Genomic DNA, 14,877 nt, shown 5'->3' with positions numbered 1-14,877 from the left:
ATAACTAAATAAATAAATATTCTAGGACATTATTACACAAATTGACCAAGTCCCACAGTAAGCTCAATAAGGCTTGTGTTGAGGGTACTTAGACAACGATATATATAATATATAAATATTTTATAAATACTTAAATACATAGAAAACACCCATGACTCAGGAACAAATATCCATGCTTATCACACGAATAAATGCCCTTACCAGGATTTGAACCCGGGACCATCGGCTTCGTAGGCAGGGTCACTACCCACTAGGCCAGAGTGGTCGTCAAATATAATTATTGTATGTTATCCTTGACAAAGTGTTAATGTAATAATTAAAGGACACGATGCCATGGGACATTCTCTAGCAGCTATCGGATCGGGCAATGTGAACATGTTCTAGTGCAGCGCCGCTGAACTGAGTCATATAGTGAGGCCATAGGTTTGTATAAACAGTCAATAGGCGGGTGCGCACTGAGCGAGCATGCGCGCGAGGAAATTGCCTCGCACGTATGCTCGCTCTGTGTAGACCCCGCCAATAGCGTTTGGAAGAATGGAACGAAATAAGATTGCTTAAATATATATAAGCCGAGACACAAAGAATTGCCCACAGAATGTAATCTAGTTCAGTACGAGGCAGGCAAGCCTAAAATACCGGGACATGCAAAATGCTTCCCTCAAGAAATGCAAGGAGATTTACAACTAAAAAATAACATAAAAGTCAAATATAAGCGGCTCCTAGTGTGCAGTCTTAGCTGGGAATTTTGTATAAAATACATTGCTTTTACAAATAAAAATCTTGCGTGTTTATAAAAAAGATCACCATGTGTACTATATAATTATTTCACCGAATTGATAGCTGATGTTGGTTGTAAAAATTGCACAAATGATATTTTTCATCACTGGGCCTACGTAATGTAACTTACGATAAGTAAATAAGGTAGTACAAATAGAGATATATACTATATAGGTATATTACTGGGACGCTTGCGTACTTATGATTTTACAAAAAACATAATTGATTTCTAAAAGTATGATTAAGTGAAATGATTAAAATTAGCTTTTTATTAACTTGCAATGTACGTATGTATGTACGGGTCAAATGTTGCAAGTTTGACCCACTTCCCGACTTCCAATGAAGCTGAAAATTTGCATACATATGTAAGTTGGGTGACAATGCTATATTATGGTACCATCGAGCTGATCTGGTGATGTAGACAAGAGATGGACATAGGAACTCTGTGATAAAACAACGCAACCTAATTGTGTTTGGGGTTTTTTGAATTGGCTCAATGAGTATTTGTTGTCTGTGGAGAAAAGTATAATCAGCGATAAAAGCTTCTACCAAAAATGACATTTTAGACAACCTTTTTTTTGAGATATTAATATGCCGAGTGTCGAGATATCTGTGGTACACAGTTAAGGTGCAATAGGCTTAGAGAACGGAGCTTTTTAAAATTCGTAGCCCTTTTTTAGATACGGTTACATACTGGATACACAATATGATTGCCAAAATTGTAATTAGCACAATCTTGTAGCCTTTCTCTAGGGACTTCAGCGATTTAAATCCTATCACACTCGATAGAAAAAAAAATAACAACCATAGGTCTAATATGCAGTTATGCATATATTACTGAAAAAATATAATAAATTTTGCAAATGAACTAGAAATATGAAAATTATTTCTAATGAGCAAAATTATGCACGAGGGAACTCGGCGATTACTTTTTTTATTATATTCCTCGCCCGTGCGCACCGCCTCGGCTGAGGCACGTGTACACTGGCCGGTTTGTGCGTGAGGAAATTGCCTCGCGTGTATGCTCGCTCTGTGTGTACCCGCCTATTAAAACACACTACCAAATAAATTTCAAAAACATGTTATCCGCGGTCCTGAGCACGCACAACCATCACGCTCCGTGAGAGTGGGGGAAGAACACGAACCTACTGGGCCTTAAACAAAAGTACGCTATTACATAATTATTTTCATTAAAATTATGTATTTTGAAAAATCACTCATACTCTTATAACATAGAACAATAGTAGGTCGTGTCATTCACGAAGACGCGTGGCTTGGCTCATAATATCATGTTATTAAAAGTTAGATTTGACAAATCGACGCGTCATCGTGGATGACACGAACTATAAATAGGTTTAAACTACGCAACTTTCGAGATGCAGCACAGGGCTAGTATGTGAGCAGTCTTATTAATCTTTGCGTTGGTTGGTTATGTCAAGATATGTACTGGCATATATCTCAGACATTGAAGAATTGCTACCTGGTCTATGCACATTGAAATTTTAAATCCTTATCCGGGCGTAGTACGATTTATCGACCACATATGTACGTGGCAACGGAATTTCAACTTTAGCATTCTGGTTTATGGTTAAAATTAGATTGTCCTTTGTCGAAAATTTACTTATCGTCAAATGAAATACGGCTAAGTGTAGCGGCGGGATAAGTGTGGCTGAAGGCACATTGGGGCCTGTTTACAGATTGATTAGTGTTTATTGGGAGTACATTTTCCAATAAACACTACACAAGTAACACTACACTATCTGTATTGACTTCAGGTATTTGGAATATACAAGGTGAAATAAAAATAGTGGAGATGCGTTAAAGGACTTATTCGGTATCGTGTCCTTATTAGAAAAAAGTAGAAGAAAAAATTTTTTACGGGAAAAAATTGGTTTTTATTTTTTGAAGGATTGGCCGACTTGGACGATCTGTCCCATAGATAAAACAATTTTTTTTTTCGCGTAAAAAAATAAATCTTATGCTTTTACTTATCATAACACGATACCAAACAAGCCCTGTACACATTTGGATTATTTTTGGTAAACCTTTACCTACATTGGTGTGGTTTGGGAAAGGGTTAGAACAATTACATAGACAAGGGACATTTCTCAATGATTTGAGCTACAGTTATTAATTGAGTTTGATTTGACATACGTAGAATATTTTACAGTCACTATCAGATACATCGGAGCGGCCTTGATAATAGAGGCATCTGTCACCTCGACCGCTCCGGTATATCTGATGGTGATTGTAACGAAAGCATTGAGGCTAGTTACAGAAAAGCTTAATTTCAATATGTAGCCACATGAGTTAAGAATTGGAACAGAGTTAACAGTTTCATACAAATTTGCTACAGTGTCATACTTTATTGTCTGTGTTCGCCTCAGATCGATTTACCAAAGCGAGAGAAATGTATGTACGACGTATACAATGATATATACGTATATATATATATAAAGGGTCACATTTGTAAAACTTGTATACTATGTAACGACAATACGGGTACGCGTGGCTGGCCTTCAATGGGGCCATACTGAGTGTTCATACATTTGCCATTAAACGCAAGTACCATACTTACCCCGCAGCCACACTTAGCCGTATTGACCTTATACAATCTAAGACAAATTCGTGCTTCGAATTTGACGGCTAATTAGATGGCGCTGTTCGCCAACAAAAATTATGGTTCTCAAAGACGAGTTTTTTATCGTGCAAAAGTTGACGTTTGATTGTCACCACAAAATATAGTCATACATTTAGCGCCATTTTCAGCTGTCAAACTCGGGACATCATTCTTCCGTTCAATCAATGAACCTTTGTGAGAGATGCCTTGATTTTTTTCTATACATAGATAACATTTTTCCCATAGTTTTACTCCTTCGGTTATTGAGTCTATATGAATACACCTTTGTATGAAACTGTCACTATTCAGTTTTTCACCCTGGTGCATCTCAAAAGTCCCCACCCTCCCCCTATCGACTCAGCGTGTCCTCGGAGCTGCCAGACATCCTCCTCGCCCCGCTCTCCTCCTCGTGCTTGCATCCGTTCAGGCGGGGCAGCGACCGCTTCTTATACATAATGTCCCATATGTGGTGCACTATCAAGTCAATAGCCACTGCAACAAAAATGGACCTTGAGTGGAGGGAGTAAGGTCCGGTTTAGCAGCTACTTAAGGCATAGCCGCTGCAATTTGGGCCCTACTTGCAAACTATTTTATGAAAAGTTAAAAAACAAAACGGTAGTCGGGGCTTCAGTAGATTGAGATGTTTTTTTTTAATGTACGTAGTAAGTAAAGGTTCGTCTACAGTTCGTTTTATTTTATTGCTCGTCATTATTTTTTATTATCATTAAAGTCTAAAATTATGGCTAGTCAAATAGTACATATGAACCTTTCTTTTTTGCTTTTCATTTCATTGCAGTGGCTATGACTTTGTGCTACTTACCGTTGTTATAATATACTTAAAACTAAAACTTACAAATAAAATCGTTTATAAATGTACAAACCATATAAAATAAATACGAGGAGCACATACTGTAATTGATACAAATTCAAGATTTTGACACTTTGGTTGAAAGAAGAGTCAGTTCCGGGTAGCGGAAAGAAAGGTGTTACGGAAGATCCTGGGACCAGACATAACGGCACCTGGAGGATCCGTAAGAATGCCGAAATCGAGGAGCTACGAACACACATTTTTTTCAGATTTGGAATTTTTTCGCTCGTGTGTGTGTGTGTGTGTGTGTGTGTGTGTCTGTTCGTGTGGGTTGACATTTGGTACACATACGTAACCCATAGACGGACGTACAACGTGATTCAAAATATGGGGGTGATTGGGAGGTAATTAAAAAAATAATTTAGCCAATTATATCACGTGACTTATCAAATGAAAGGGCTCATGGTAAAAATCCCAAAATAATTCTTAGTTTACAGAAAATAGTTGTTTATCTAAAGATTACAAGAAAAAAAGAAACATTCTTTAAAATTGAATAATGTATGGAACCCTTGGGGTGTCAGAGTGACTCGCACTAGGTCGATTTTAACAGCCCGGTCTTCTTGGCAGTACCATATACCGCAGAATACCGATTCAATGTTTTTAATTTTTTTTATAATATAAGAGGCAAACGAACAAACGAATCGCCTGATGGTAAGCAATCGCCGTCGTCCATGGACACATGCAGCACCAGAGGGGTCGCAAGAGCGTTGTCAGCCTTTAAGGTGGGAGTACCCTCTTTTCCGCCTCTTTGCCGCGGTGCCAGCATGGTTCCATTTTTATCACTTGTCACTATGCCCGTCACTTTCGCACTTACATAATTGTTAGAACGTGACAGGCATGGTGACAAATGATAAAGAGCCGACCATCTTAGCCCTACAGGATGGTTCTCTTTTTAATCTATTACCCCGCAACACTATTCTCCTCGCGCTGCCATGATGTTGCCCTTTCTGGCCACACACGCAATTAATCGCGACGCCCTAGGCTGATTGCCTTTGCAACGCAATGGACGTAGAAACTGTAAACACATTTTTAGTACGAATTACGCGTGCGATTGTGTGGCCGGCCACTCGCGCGTACTCGCGCCTCCTTCGACTCGTGCCAAATACCGACAAAATGGGGAGCGGTGGGCGTGACGAGTAACGTTCCCACACTACGTCTCTGTCTACTTCCCATGCCACTCGACGAGTGTGGCAGGGGTACACGGAATATTGAAAAATGCGATAGGAGTAAAAGTAACTCACCGATATTGTCAGCGCCTCTGGGAATAATGACGTCAGCGAATTTCTTGGTCTGAAAAAGAAAGGGAAATCATTTGTGTGACATTTTACAAATGTTTATTTGTAATAATTATGTTTGGGTCAAATCTTGTAAGCTAAATTAGACCCATTTCCCATTATTCGACAGAGCTAAAACTTAACACACGTAAGTTGGAGGACAATGCAGTACTATGGTACCATGGAGCTGATCTGATAATCAGGTGGCCATAGGAGCTCTTTAATAAAACAACGCAACCTAATTGTGTTCGGGTTTGTTAAAATGGTAACAACGAATATTAGTTGCCTGTTGAAATAAAAGTACAGTTAGCGATGTTCTCTCTAGTATGATACGCCGTGTTGTGTGTTTACTTACCGGCAAACAGAACTCCTCGAAGGCGGGCTTCACGAAGTTCATGTACTGGTTCAACACCTGCTCCAGGTCCCGGCCTCGCTCCATGATGTCCCTCGGCACTGGACGACGAATGAACTTATCAGAAACGAACTATTCAGCGGAAGCTTGTGACTTTATTTGTAAAGAAAACAGGTCTCATGGTGATAACGAAACTATGTTCTGGTTGTATTCCTGTCCCATTAGTTGGGAGAAATGTATCATGTTCTAACTTGGTGTCATGTTTTTACTAATAAATGTTCAAACTTGGTATCATGTTTTTACTAATAAATGTTCAAACGTGGTGTCATGTTTTTACTAATAAATGTTCAAACTTGGTATCATGTTTTTACTAATAAATGTTCATACTTGGTATCATGTTTTTACTAATAAATGTTCAAACTTGGTATCATGTTTTTACTAATAAATGTTCAAACTTGGTATCATGTTTTTACTAATAAATGTGTTTCAATAGACTTAAGCAATATTGTAAGTGTCTGGAATAAATTGATTTTCTTCTTCTTCTTCTTTCTTCTAATAGATGGCTCATCATGGAAATTATAACCTAAATGTCAAACTACCCCATAATGCGTGTGCGGAAAATTCGGTACCTACGGAATTATAAATAAATAAATATTATAGGACATTCAGGTAAGCTCAATAAGGCTTGTGTTGAGGGTACTCAGACAACGATATGTATAATATATAAATACTTATAAATACTTAAATACATAGAAATCATGACTCAAGAACAAATATCCGTGCTCATCTCACGAATAAATGTCTTTACCAGAATTTGAACCCGGTCGTCAAATAATGTTAATACAGATAAGTGGTGCATACGGATACTTGCGTTTAGCGGCAAATGTATGAACTCGTAAGAAACACTAATCAATGTGTAAACTGTGTATTAAGGCCAGTACCCCTAGTGTAAATAAATTCGATTTCGAAACGTGACGTACGCGTTTGCGTTTAGTCTCATTTTGTATTGGATTTAGAAAGAGCGCGCCAAGCGGGACGTTTTGGAAACTCAAAATCCTATACAAAATGAGACTTAACGCAAACGCGTTCGTCACGTTATGATGTCGATCAAATTTACACTAGGGGTACAGTTAGACTTATCCAACAGCCGCACTTACCCGTATCAATGTTACCATGAACACATTTATTAAGACTTGTCCAGAAGAACATAACGTTACCTCTTCTCGCCAATCTGGTGTCGGAGTCGGTGTCAACAAAAAGCTTCATGTGGAACCGTTCTCGGACCTCGGGGAAGTAGAACACCAGGATGCCTTCAATGAGCACCACGTCAGCGGGGTAGATTGTGTGCGTTCGGTTGCTGACAAACAAATTTAGTGTTAAATGTTTATTAATGGTTATAATAGTGTATAAATACATACATAAACGCCATATTCCATTGGGTCCCATATAGATATGGTCTAAGAGCTAGCTGCAGAAATAGGTTTGCAATTTATATAACAACGAAATCCCTCTAGTTAATGTGCCATAATATCATTATTCATTAATTCGAGCGACTGGCAGCTTTCAGCGGTGGGTGTAAGAGTGGATGGGCAGCAAAGGGATTGTAAAATCAATTGAAGGTGTGCAATTTATAGAGCTGTGTTTGGTGTGATATTATAGGTAATTATGTATTTAATTCAAATATAGCAATGTCAGGCATTTTATTTGGGGGAAAAGTAGTGCCAGGTGACGTCTAAGGCGCGAGTTGAAGCCAGTTGCTCTTCGTCGTCGCCTGGCAGGGTGAACCACTGAATATTTGCGCCTGTATTTTTGCACACACGATTTTGAAGGTCCACTCTAATGAAAAAGTATAGGCCCAGAACTCTATAAATGAGACGACTTTGGCACTTTTTACCGCACCTTGTACGTCACCTACTTTCCTATGGCTACTTTTCCCCCAATTAAAACGCCTGGCAATGTTATATTCAAATTAAATACATAATTAGCTATATCACACCAAAGTCAGAGCTCTCTAAATTGCACACCTTCAATTGATTTCACAACCGCTTTGGTGCCCATCCACTCTCACATCCACCGCTGAACAGCTACCAGGCGCTCGAATGAATTAATAATAATAGTATGACACACTAACTAGAGGGATTTCGTTGCTCTATAAATTGTAAACCTATTTCCGTAGCTATATATTAGCTCTCTGTCTAATAGACATTTGATCCTCAAAACAAACCGGATCTGATAGCATTAAAAAAACTTGTTATCTTGCCTATTTCCAAAATAATATGCAAGTTTATTTGTACAGTCTGAATCAAATAGATAGTAACGTGCACATTGCGCACTTCTTAGAAAAAGCATTTTTAGCATGGCTGTTAAATTATTTAACAAACTACCAGAATCGATACAAACTATACCGATAATCTGATTCCGCAATAGGATAAAAACTTTATTGAAAACCAAGTGCTACTATAACATATACGAATATCTAAATGACAGCGAACTTTTTTGATGTGAGTATTTGTAATGTATTACCTAAATTATATAATTTAAATATAGACCGTAATTTGACATTAATTGATAAGTATGTATGTAAATAGTTAACATTTATTATTTTGATGATGGCAATTACGTTGAATTGCATGAGCTACACGGTCACTCACGTTAAATATTTGTATGCCTCATAATATGGCCAAAAGGGGAGCACTTAATTATCTGTATGTAACACCTGTTTGTAACACTACCTGCTTTTCGACAAATAAATGCAATGAATTGAATTGAACGTGACGGCCAAAGTGGCCAAAAATATAGTAACACACCTTTGTGGCCATAGAAATAAAGTTGTGTTCCAATATATTTCGCCATTTTGACCGTGACTATCTGTTTGATTGTGACTGTACCACTATAGAGTAATTTGAACTAGACAATATCTAATTTAATTTGGATTTCAACGTTCAATGTGGAAACGCTGCTAGCGTAATGGGAACTTTTAGACCAGATGCGATTCTGGGTGGTCCTTTTTAGAAGAAGTGACTGTGTATTAAAATGACGAAGCCTGTTGCGGATAGCTTTATTTATTTGTGTAATGATGAAACCTGCGGTGCAGTTATGAATTTGTCAACATTTCATAAATACTTGATTTTGATTAAAATAAACTATATTTGTTTTTCCATCCATTATACATGTACTTACCTAATAGAATTGGTGATGTAGTTATATTCAGGCACTTCCACTTTCTTCCCCTGCAGGATATCCTTCAGTGTTGCCAGCAACTTCTTGTCGTCAAAGGCATCTGGGTGATCGAAGTTGAATTGTCCCCGCTCCGCGCGGAGCCTCTCCGAGGGTGTGAGCTCTCGATAGAAGGAGTCCTGGCTGATGCAGACCACGCGCCTTTCTGTTTGTTCCTTGTGTTGTTGCCCAAGCTTTTCCACTATTCGCTGGCATACTGTTGACTGGGAATAGAAAAAAAAATCAGATTATAAATTTATCAACCTCAAGACTAGTAAATATGTTTTAATATTATTTTATTTTTATTTTATTCATATTCCTGATGTTATGATTTGACTGCTTTAAATTAATTACTTAATTATTTTCAATAGTGAAGGTTAATCATAAATTTTTAAATAATTTTTAATTATATCTGTGTAATTAGTAATGTATGGGGTCTTGTTATCTGAAATAAAAGATTTTATTTATATATTATTTATGCACTTAATTATTGTACCGCAATATTAGATATCATAGGATTTCGAAAGAAAAAGATATCTTTGAGGTTAGAAAAATTCTAATCTTAAAAAAAAAGAAGAAAATATGACTGTTTCAAGCAAGATTCAAGCATTGTGACACGAGAATTCCATCACTGAAACTAACTGATTAGGACATCAGGTTTGGGTACCATCGGGTGCACTGGTCTCACGAACAATGTTATTATGTGGCTCTATGAGGCCTGAGGCCCTAATCAATGAAGGAAGTGATGGAACGATTTACGAGCAAGTAGCATTCAATAACTCTGAAGTGTTCAGATGCAGGGCTCTCTTGGTCAATGTCGCTATGCATTATATTATTATTATGTCTTTCCCATCACGAAACAATGGTGTTCCGGACCTTTGGGAGGCATGCGAGGAGCCCAAGCCGACACGTAGATGCCCTTTTGACACTTTAGTGAAATGTAAGGGGTACACCAAGCGAATACTGCCCTTGCCCGTGTCATGGGACGCACGCAGAGGCAGCACCCATCAAGTCTATTTGAGAGTTGATGGAATCTAAAATGAACTGGGCTATTGGGAGAAAGCGATGGACTAAACACTGGGCTAAGAGCAGTGACGGATTTGAAGTCTTAGCCACCCTAGCAGCCCTTTTCTCAGCACCCATCATAAGACTGCCGCCCTAGGCCCGGGCCTACTGCGCCTTAGGGTAAATCCGCCACTGGCTAGGGATAAAAAACCATCTGCCTAATAAAACGGTATTCAATTTTAATTCCAGCAAATGGTGACTCGCCCCCATAAGATGGGCCCCACAAAAAGTGACATCTAGGATGGCTCAAGGGTAACACCGGTGTGAGCGGCTCCATACAACCTACAAGAATTTATGAATAATTCGAATAAATAAATACTTAATAATAACCATAATTATGTACTTAATAAAAATGGAACATGATAAATGTTAGAGTGATATAATAATAATAACACTACTTATATGGATAGTACGCGATTTTAATTATTGTAATGCTGTAAATATTTGATTTTAATTACCTATTATTCTATTTGTCATTGTTGTTTACAGATTTATTTTATAAGAGAGTGCCTTAGAAATAAGTACTTAGACATAAAAATGTTGCTACGCCCTAGTAGGGTCCATGATTGTACTCTATTTAAAGAACATCTGTAATACCATGGTTGCAACGAATAAATGAAAATGAAAAAAAAATGAAAAAGGGTAACACCGGTGTGAGCGGCTCAAGGGTGTTACTTCAGAGGTGTACGCCTTTCTACCCAGCAACCACCACTGTGCCAACTCGCGTCTTATGCATGTTTCAATTCTACCCCTGGAGCTTATAGCTCTAAGGAGTCCACTACGGCCGGCCGGCTGAGGAAAGCCAGATGAGGCAGAGAATCCTGTACCACCCACCCTCCTTGCGGGTAACAGAACTCCCCAGCAGCATTATTATTATTATTTGTAAAGCTTGAAATAACTGATAATGCCTGTATCCAGAGTCATCAATAAAGTTTTCAGTGTTGAGTAAAATTTGCATTGTGCTTATCTAATTTATTCTTAAACTCATTAACACTTTGGGCCAATACTATTATCCTCTATATTTCATTGAGATCGCAACATTTATAATAGCTTATTGCTATTGAGCAAATTAATACAAAAAAAATGTAGGTACAGTTGTTTACAGTATAACAGCAGTAAATGAGGAAATAAAAATTAAAGGAAAACCATAACTTATGATCAATCATATTTTATTATACAACATTAATTCATAAGTAACTGTAAACTTTGCTTAAATAATATTGGAAGTTAAAAAATAATAATCATGAAAACTAGCTTGTTCACTCATTATTACTACAATGGGAACTAAATCGTGTAAAATTATGTTTTAAATGTACCTCTTACTTTCATTTCATTTACTCCATTGTAATCATGTTCTTTGCGAGTATGGCGTTGTCCTTCAGTCCTGAGCCTTTTTGTGGTATTCCCAAAAGCCTAACGCGGCTCACCCTAAAGACCTACTGTCACTACAAAACCATTCAACTCTGGAGAGAAACTACAGGCTTGAATCATTCCAAGGCGCTATCAAGGCCTTCAGCAAAAAGGCGGCCTTGAATGCCTTAGCACTGTCTAGGAACCAACTGCGCAAATTGGTAAGGGTGCTTACTGGGCACTGCGGCCTAAATAAGCACATCCTCACTATGGGGAAACGTGACATGGGCCGGCGCAGACTCTGCATGGAGGCGCCTTTGCACATCCTCGCAGAGTGCCCTTGCCTAATGCGCACTCGTGACTCAATCGTGGGCAGACACATATTATGTCCGGAGGAGTTAAGGTCTCTCGAGATCAAGAAGATCCTGCAGCTGTTTAAGTTGTAGGTTTGGATTGAGAGCTGTAGTAGGTGGCGATCAAAATAGATCAGGAATGGTTGCAGTGATATATAGGCTGTAGGGCCTTACATAGCCCCTGACAAAGAAGAAGATGGCGTTGTCTGCATGGTCTTGGAGAAGTTACGTGATTAAGTCCCGTCGTAGCGAACAATAATTAGCAGAAATTCAAATAAAAAAACAATTATTTAAATTTTGCTTTTTAGCTTGCCCATTATTTTCAATCGAAGCTTTATGTCTACACCTATCTCATATATATATAGAAAATATGAAACTTCTATAAAACGATCTTCCTCACAGAGTGCAATAATAATGGTCCATATTTTTAACCTTGTTGTTAATTTTTGACCGGTTGATGACTTGGTGATAGTGGCATGCCATCGTCTTAAATCTATTTTTAGAATTTATTCACTCCATTCACTATAGTGCAATTAAATTGTTATTATCTGGCACACTTCTGTATATCCCTGACATGGGAAAGGGTGGTCTGTCCGAAAGCTCCATGTCTTGATTTTGTAAGATAACACAAGGCATTATTAAATTTATGTGGCATGTGTAATCTTAAATGAATAGTTTTACTGTTGTATTAAGGCATTAAGTTACTCAGCCTGTTAACAATGCTCTCAATTCATACCATATCAATACATAGTGCAAAAACAATCGAAAGACGGATGTTATCTTTATGACGCGACAACATCGCAGTCATTTCATTCCGAAAGGTTATGTTCATAATTTCAACTGAAATCCTAGAAAATGGTATAAAACTGTCTAAGATCAATCTTAAATCATCCTGCCCGCATCTCATCTCTTATTTTGAACCTTACGTAACTGTATTTGGTAGGGAATCGGATGGAAAATCAATAATAAAACAATGTGGTTTAGCCTCACCTTGCCGCTAGCTGTGCCTCCTGCAACGCCGATCAGGAACGGAGTTTTAGTCTCAAACCCATTCGTAGTGGTATGATCTACCGTTTTGTCAGTCATTTTCTTAAATGTATAGAATTTTCTTGCTGTTTTTATTGAAGAAGTGGCACAATGCGCAGCAAAACGGCAGCTTTGCAGTATTGCTGACATGACATTTGAGAAAATGTTGCCCACTTTCCAATGGTGGTACAAAAAGACAATAAATGATAGAAATTATGAGTTTGAGAAGACAAACGATTTACAATTTTTTTTTTAAATAATATGTTTCATTAAAGAATAAAATGTTTAACACGTATTAATGTGATGGAATGAAATATTCCAATTTTTAATTTATATTTTCGTTTCCGGATATTTAGCAATTTCTCTCTGAGATTTCCGAATTCATGAATTTTTATATCTGGCAGGAATATATCGCTCCCACCCCACTGCTTCCGCACTTGTCCCGATAATCACTAAATTTGAACTCAGTGCATCCCGTTTAAAAGTGCACATTTTAAAACTCACGAAGTTTACCGGTCCGGCTTGTTTGTGTTCCGGTATTGTAATACTGATGTCACTACAACAGAGCTTTAGTTCCTGTGACGATAGTGCCATAGGCACTTGTGCCAGTCGCGCTCAGACGATCGGTAGATAGAAATCAAAATTTAATCAGATTCTGCGAAAAATGTGCCGCCTGGACGTCCAATAAAAAAACTATTTGATAAAAATCTGGTTCCCGTTTAGCTTGCGAAATTGAATAAAAATATTGAGTAGTGTATATTGAAAATGGTGAAAATAATAGATTTAGAAGACGACTTAATGAGTGAGGATGATGTAGGCAGTACCGAAAACGATACGACAGAGGAAGAAGACGATGGCATAGAGACTGACATAGATGAGAAGCCGCCCGATCCTCCTGACCCTCAACTGTCTGTCGCCACTCCGGAAGCCTACTCAGAGCTAGAACCATCAGCTTCGGAAGCGGTTGCTGGCCCATCGTCAGCGCCAGAGGGCATTCAACGACGCACGCTCGGTCCCGGTATCATCTCTCCGTCACTTCGTGTTGCCCCCCCCAGATACTTGTGGGACGTCATTTCCCAGTATAGTCACTATGTAGAGTTCCAAAGTTCCCTGCATGGCCACGGACCTATAAGACCACCAGGACCAGGCGGTCTGAGCAGATGGGGATTTGAGCTACAGCAACTAGCCGGTCCACGCAACGGCTATGGTGACTTACAATTTGCGTGTAGCAGAACGGCTCCGGACACGTCGAACACACCAGAACCACCGACAGAAACGAACTCGGAAGAAAAGAGAGGCACAGAGCCCAAAATTGAAGTCCCTGCTACAGAAACTGCCTTTCATACTACTAAGGTAGCTTTGGATAAGTACGAAGGAAAAACGGATAGCGACGAGTCCACTAAGATGAAAAGCAACGGAGTAGGTGAGAAAGAACAATTAGCTGCGACTACCCCTAAAGCGGACTTGCTGTTTAGCCCTGACCTATCGAACGGCGAGCTCTCCGAGGTATCTGATTCTCAGGCTCCGCTGGACTACGATGCAGAGTTAACCACCGAATATACAAGTAACAAAGATATAGAATATAGGACAACCTCTTCAACGGAATGTCCATGGACAACAGTAAGGGAGACCTGTCTGGAAGATCTCGAATCAATGGATTCGATGGGCAGAAAAGAGTCCTCGGAGGCTTCTGAAGACGGCGAAGCCGCATGCCTACCTGCTCACAGCTTCGTCAAAGACTGCTGGGAGCAGTGGGTGGACGACGACCGATTGTTTAACCTCGCAGAAGATATCAGCAACGCGCAATCCACCTCGACAGGAGTCCGCACGTCCGGTCCACCAAGCCCATCCACGGAACGCCGTCGAGTTAAGATAGAAAACCGACAGCACGCGCTAGAACACGAGCGCGCAGCGAAACCAATAAAACGCTTCATCTTCGTCCCTACCGAAAAGATCGGCCGCATCCTCGGCAAAGG

The 14,877-nt window shown here is 39.0% G+C and overlaps 1 protein-coding gene across 2 annotated transcripts in view; it reads right to left on the bottom strand.

The window, feature by feature from the left end:
* Positions 1–13,096, bottom strand: part of LOC133525464 (uridine-cytidine kinase) — a 30,502-nt gene extending 17,406 nt beyond the window's left edge. The window contains exons 1-6 of one of the 2 annotated variants that reach the window (XM_061861723.1): positions 12,866–13,094; positions 9,072–9,331; positions 7,109–7,248; positions 5,895–5,992; positions 5,507–5,555; positions 480–3,889 (exon numbers count right to left, since the gene is read on the bottom strand). In XM_061861723.1, coding sequence (XP_061717707.1) covers positions 3,747–3,889; positions 5,507–5,555; positions 5,895–5,992; positions 7,109–7,248; positions 9,072–9,331; positions 12,866–13,051 — 876 coding nt within the window. In that variant the 5' untranslated portion in view covers positions 13,052–13,094 and the 3' untranslated portion in view covers positions 480–3,746. Of the gene's footprint in view, positions 1–479; positions 3,890–5,506; positions 5,556–5,894; positions 5,993–7,108; positions 7,249–9,071; positions 9,332–12,865 lie in introns of those variants that run through there. The other variant, XM_061861716.1, reaches the window with a different exon arrangement.
* Between the last annotated feature and the right edge of the window lie 1,781 nt (positions 13,097–14,877).

This window comes from Cydia pomonella, chromosome 1 (assembly GCF_033807575.1).
Source record: "Cydia pomonella isolate Wapato2018A chromosome 1, ilCydPomo1, whole genome shotgun sequence".
Lineage (NCBI taxonomy): Eukaryota > Metazoa > Arthropoda > Insecta > Lepidoptera > Tortricidae > Cydia > Cydia pomonella.
Note: the sequence above shows the minus strand (reverse complement) of the source record. Positions and strands in the feature narration are given on the sequence as shown.